This window comes from Poecilia reticulata, linkage group LG20 (genome assembly GCF_000633615.1).
Source record: "Poecilia reticulata strain Guanapo linkage group LG20, Guppy_female_1.0+MT, whole genome shotgun sequence".
In the NCBI taxonomy this organism is placed as follows: Eukaryota; Metazoa; Chordata; class Actinopteri; order Cyprinodontiformes; family Poeciliidae; genus Poecilia; species Poecilia reticulata.
The window spans coordinates 10,671,922-10,678,339 of record NC_024350.1 but is presented as its reverse complement, the minus strand read 5'-3'; the positions used below and the strand labels follow the sequence as shown (position 1 = coordinate 10,678,339).

At 39.6% G+C, this 6,418-nt stretch overlaps 1 protein-coding gene across 1 annotated transcript in view; it reads right to left on the bottom strand.

Moving 5' to 3' along the window:
- The window catches only part of spag6 (sperm associated antigen 6), a 6,742-nt gene extending 6,043 nt beyond the window's left edge, over positions 1-699 (bottom strand). The window contains exons 1-2 of the mRNA XM_008438573.2: positions 521-699; positions 334-429 (exon numbers count right to left, since the gene is read on the bottom strand). Coding sequence (XP_008436795.1) covers positions 334-429; positions 521-545 — 121 coding nt within the window. The 5' untranslated portion in view covers positions 546-699. The remainder of the gene's footprint in view (positions 1-333; positions 430-520) is intronic.
- Between the last annotated feature and the right edge of the window lie 5,719 nt (positions 700-6,418).

The window sequence follows — 6,418 nt, the reverse complement described above, 5'->3', positions numbered from 1 at the left end:
AGGGGGGGATTGATGGGGGTGGTAGTTTGATTCATTTAAATGAGCAAAATTGTCTTTAATTGGTTGATTTTATTTAATTTCCCTTTGCGATCAATAAAGTAGTTTTGAATTTGAAAAAACTAAAGTTAAAAAAAAATGAATAATGAATTCAGCCAATTTGTTTTAGCAGCTAAACTTGGATGCATAGAAATATTAATTTGAATATTTTGAGATACATGGCATGGGATTTTTTGGGGGGTTTTATTGGTTAAAATATAACAATTTATTTTACGGATGGAAATTAACACTGGAATCCGTGACATATGTTAAAATTGCTGTATTTCTGTTTCCCACCTGCATTATGGAGGATTTCAGAGTTTTGTGGTCTGGTCGCCAAATCAGCAACGGTTTGCACAAACTGCAACCTGGACTTCTGGTACTGCTCAAAAACTGCAGAGCACAAAATAAACAAGGAGTCGGTCTAATGACCTTCAAGCTAAACTTGCGTCAATGTGAAGTAAAAACCACCCATGGATCTCACCTTGAATAATCAGTCGATGACTCATTATGCCAAAAAGAATAAAGAAAACTACGTTATTTTAAAGACTATTTCCTAAAATATGTAGTCAACGAAAGAAAAAACTAATTCTAATCCAGGTTTTCAAGCAGCGCTTTTGAACGCAGCTGGGTATAGCTGTATTATTGTTTTGAGTTGCCGTAGCAACACGTAGGAAGTGGAATGAGCCTTGTTCAGGCCAAAGATCGTTTATTTAAGAAAGACGACTTACTCCGGGTAGCTAGCTCCCCGGGAGATTGCGTCATCAGTAAATCCCTTCAGAGTGATGCCTCTTTTTATTCCCGCGATGTTTCAGCTGAGTATGTGTCGCATGCGGGCGACCCGCTTTGAGCGGAAGTGAGTTCCTGCAAGCGGTTTCTGGCCGTAGATTTGACCCGCTGACTTCGTTTTTAAATGTCTGAAAAGCCGAGCTGAAGCACCGCGGTAACTACAGGAACCTTCGAGATGAAACAAGGGACTTTCTGATTTTGTATCACATTGTCTGCAGCGTCCTCATAATCTGGAGAATATTCTAAATTTCTTAGATACCTCTAAACGTCAAATAAAAATGCATGTGTACTTTGTTGAATAACATTTGCCGGACATTTCTCAAATAATCTTATTTATTTATAAAAATTAATAAATATAAGAGCACTGTAATTCTAATGATAATCCTATTCACTTTTACGATCATTCTTTTTAAAGTAAATTTTTATATTTAGGGCAAGAATTTCATTTTATTTATTTTTTATTTTTTTATTAAACATTACCATTTTAGTTTTATTTGTTCCATTATAGTAGTTATATGACTCTCTATGCTTCCTTTAGATTTCAGTGTATTAGTGTTAAAACGTAGTTTATCTATACGAGTTTTGAAGCTGCAAATCAAATCCTGGGATAGTACGTCACCATAATAATTTATAAAAATTCCATGACATTTTTACATTTATTTTATGACTTTGTATATTGCTGTAGAAACACATGAATTGCTTCCCATATCTGTGAGACGAAAAAGTAAAAACAAGCCAAGAAAGTTCCAGAGTACTGGAGGAGGTGTTGGACACAGATTTTTGTAACTCAAGAAACCGCTAAACGTTGAAGGGTTTTAAAGCTTATCGCACCGGAAAATCTGTTAATTCACACAGAGGTAAAGGAAAATAACAAAATGTTTATATCCATAAAACGCTGAGAAAATAATGTCCAGTAACAAAAAACATGGTGTCAGTCGGTTGTCTCACAATCTTCGACAGAGATGTGTTATTGTGGAACGGAACATCTTTATAGTTCTGTGCGCAAGTCTTAATACCAAAAAAGTCAAATGTAGCAATTTTATTCGAGCGCATATTAATTATTTCTAATTATTTATCATTGCTTATTTGATCGCTGTCTTTATTTATTTCTTCAGGCAGTGATCTCGCGTTTCTATGCTTCAAAAATAAAAATTAAAAAGTCCTTTTCGAGCAGATTTTCGTTAATAATATAGCTAATTTATATATATATATATATATATATATATATTGGAAAGACTAATATATAACTGGAAATAATAAATCAAATATTCACAACCTTTACCATAAATATAAAAATATGCTTCTACAACTTGAATACAGTCCACCTGTGGTAAATGCTGATTTGACTTGATTTTGAAAGGTGCAGGTCTGCCAAAGTCCCCCACAGTTAACAAAGCGGAAGTGTCGAACATAACATTAAAAAGCAATTGGCTCGAGGCTTCCCAATAGGAATGTCTTGAGGCACAAAGATGGGGAAGGATACAAAAATATTTATGCTGCTTTAGGAATAGACTTATTCTGGGAGGTGACCAAGAACACGATGGTTATCAGAGCTCCAAGGCTCCTCTTCCAGAAGCACAACCATCTCTCCAGCAATCCACCAATCCCGAATGGAGTGACCAGACAAAAGTCACTCACTATTTAATTAGAAGACATGTGGCAGACGATCTTGCTAAAAGGCACCCGAAGGACTCCGAGATCATAAAAAACAAGATTCTGCTACAGTGAAGCATGGGGGTTGGCACTTGGCAGCATCATGCAATGGGGACATTTCTACCCTCCCTGGGAGGGGTAGACGTGAACTCCACTATGACTTAGTTCATAGCGGAGTTGCCCTGTGTGGTCAGCATGAGCTCTGCTTCATTCACGGAATGTGCTACGGATTTGTGCTTTCTGTACCGGCAGCGGTCGTGGCAGCGTTCAGTTACACCAACTGATGACCACATTATCACAAATAAAAGCGAAACTTGGATTTTTTTTTTCTAACTTGAGTCTATTTGTAAAAAAAAATTATAAAAATAATAAAAAAGAAATAAGGAAACCTTACCTGAAATTGCTGTTATTTTTTCCAGTATCACAAATGTCAGACTATTATCATCATTTGGAAAGCTCAACGAATCAAATCTCAAAAGTGCCAACGTATCATCAGGAAGTTCAACAATAAATGGTGCTGCGCAGAAATAAGGAGGAATAATAGAAACTGTCTGGTTTTCTTTATGTTTCCAGAGTTCATGAAGCAGCAGCAGCGCAGCCGCTGGGCCGGTTCCCTCACAGTGGAGAGGGTCCTGCTGCACCCTCAGCATGCCGAACGGAAGCTTCTGTTCAATGGCGCTGTTAGTGAGCGTCGCTCCTTCACCCTGACGTTCCTTCCCTCGGTCGGGGGGAGGGGGGGGCGCCGATCTATGTTTTTGCATCCACCTAAATAATGTGTAGTTGCGCCACTGCTTCTGTTCTTGATGCAACTTATTCTGTCTCCATCAGTCCAGACGCCGCTGCTCTCCTCTGAAGCGGAACCTGTTCCACATTAACACGAGGAGCCTGGAGAGATGGATCTCAGACCGAACCAGTCCTGGGAGGTCCAGCGCGAGCATTAATCCTCGTATCTCGTCGTAGTTCAGATGGACTCGGAGCCGAGAAATGGTGATAGTCCACAGTGTCAAGATCTGTGCAGAGGCGTTGATTCTCGCTCTCTCTCCGTCCATCTTGTGCCGAGTTTCAAGTCAAGAAAACTGCTGATTATTCCCTTTAATATTTGTAATTTGTAGGGAGAATGAAGTCACGTGACCTGGCAGCAGGAAACTTTGGAGTTCACACAAATTTCCTGCCGGCCTTTTATTTCTTTCGATCTCAGCAGCTTCCCTCTGTCCTCTCCAAAGTCCACGGGACATTTTTCATCCAACTACCTCGGCTGCTTTCCTTCATCGACTCCTGACACAGAACTGACAGGGCAGTTTCACAGAACTATTTCTCGCGCACGCGCTTTCTCTCGCCCCTTTCTCTCGCGCTCGCGCTCTCTCTCTCTCTCTCTCTCCCTCTCTCTCTCTCTCTCTCTCTCTCTCTCTCTCGAGTGCGCATGTGTGAGCGTCGCAGCTGCGCTCACTGCTGATGTCATTAACCTGAACAGTCTCTTTTTTGAACCTTTTCAGGGCAATTACGAACCGAATGTCCCTCCTGGTTACACCCAAAACACTTCATTGTTTCAGTTGTTGCAAAAACAGTGTAATCAAAGCCGTCAACTTTAAATTTCATCACTATGCTCAGTTCCTCAATATCATTTTTGAGAATCATAAACACTTGTCTTCTAAATGAAACAACGTGTTTCAGCTTTGCTGATTTGCATCCCGACGGGAGCATTTTCATTGCCGACACGATCTGRCCGTGACGTGACAATTCYTTCAACWACACYTCATCACTGATGAAAGGTGGCAAATTAGACAGGATGATCTTCTTAGCAGGGTTCATCAAAGGGAAAACAGTAGTTTGCGTATTTCTCAAAACAATTCCCCTCTCAACTCTGTTCACCTTGTCAATCGAGTCCAAAAAAATAACCACTGCATTATTCATCCTGGACGCTGCCTTCACACTTTCACACCCAACAAGTTCCCCAACAGCTAAACCACACTCCTCAACAGAAAAATCCACGCCAACTGGTATTTTAATACCATGCCGACGTGAAAGGCTCCTAAAGCCTGCAGCACCGTAACTTTTCCCGGCCATCGCGCCGAGCTAAAAGCTTGGCGCGGCCGGGGGGGAAAAAAGACACTATTGAAACACCAGTGAAAACAGATCGTGTTAAAGTGCGAAACAAGTGAATCACCACTGTAAAAGGTGAAGATCAAACCTTTAGAAAAACTCACACTCGTTCTCCTTCCACTCCACACATGCAGAGGGAACTTCTGCGACTGATGCTGGGGAAGGAGAACCGGTGGCTGATGCTGGGGAAGGAGAACCGGTGGCTGATGCTGGGGAAGGAGAACCGGTGGCTGATGCTGGGGAAGGAGCTCAAGAAACTTTATCTGGCTTTATCTGATTCTGACAGCAATAGAGAATCTGATTCCTCCATAGTAATAATAGTACTAATGGTTACAGTCTAGAGCAGATTGGAAGGTTTTTGGAAGTGACAAAAGGAAAATGGGATGTTGTCGTAGAAGATTTGTTTCCAAATAAAAAACTGTTTGTTGACTCAGCTAAATGGTTAATGAGACAAAGGACTTCTGATGGGTTAATAGACACTGAAGTTTATAGACTTCGAAAACTGGTGCAAAAAGTTAGAGCTCAAATGTAGGGAGTTTCATGAAAGTTAGTATTTCTTTTTTCTTCCTTTGGATCTTTTTTTGTGTTATGAGTAGATTTAAAATCTCATCTTTAAACCTTAATGGTGCAAGGGATGTGAGAAAAAGAGCTGTGTATTTTGAACTTTTAAAATCTAAATGCATTGCTTTTGCTCAAGAAACTCATAGTGATGTTGAAAATGAGGTTGATTGGAAGAAAGAATGGGATGGAAATCTTGTTTTGAGTCATAAAACTTCACTAAGTGCTGGAGTAGCTATTCTTTTCTCAAGAAACTTTCTTCCAGTTTCTATTGAAACTGAAGATTTTGTAACTGGAAGATTGTTAAAAGTCACTGTTAAGTATGAAAAGATAACATTTATTTTACTTATATGCTCCTGCCACTCCAAGTGAACGTTGTGTGTTTTTAGAAAAGTTAGCAGATACACTATTAAATTGTATGTCAACAGATTATTTAATTTTAGGAGGTGATTTTAATTGTACAATAGGTGATCTAGATAGGAATCATTTGGAGCCACATGTACAGTCAAGGAGGAAATTGAAACGCATTATTGAAACACAGGATTTAGCTGACATGTGGCGATCTAAAAATGGAAGGATAATGCAATATTCCTGGGCTCACCGTAAAAAGAATTTGGCAAGATTAGATAGGTTCTATTGTTTTGGGCACCATTTGCAAATATTTAAATCATGCGCTTTATGTCCAGTGGGGTTTTCTGATCATTCTATGATTATAGGGAATGTGTTTATTAATAACGTAAGACCTAAAAGTGCATACTGGCATTTCAATACTGTTTTGTTAAATGATGGTTGTTTTAAAAAAGGATTTTCATGTTTTTTGGAAGCAGTGGAGACTCATGAAATGTCAGTTTACGTCTGTACAGCAGTGGTGGGATATACTGAGGAACCCTGAACAGGAGCACCTAGTTTATACTTTAGATCAACATTAGATTTGTTTTTTTTTCTTCTTTCCTTTGGTTTGTTAACCAAACCAAAGGAAAGTGCTTTACAGTTTCATTCCTGTAAAGCACTTTGCATTGCCTAGTTGCTGAAAATGTGCTATATAAACAAAATTAAATGACCTCACCTTTACCTCACACTAAAGGCCTTCAAAAATCCGGCATCGTCTGCCTGCCTGAGTGCTGAATGTGGCGGTACCATGGGCATGATTGGAGAGGTGAGAGCTGTGGAGGAAAACAGAGCAGGCAGACAGACGGGCCAGAATCGTGACAGAAATAGACTTCAGCTAAAGATCTCTGCAACACAGGAGCTAATGTTTATGCAAATTTGAGCATAATTGTTC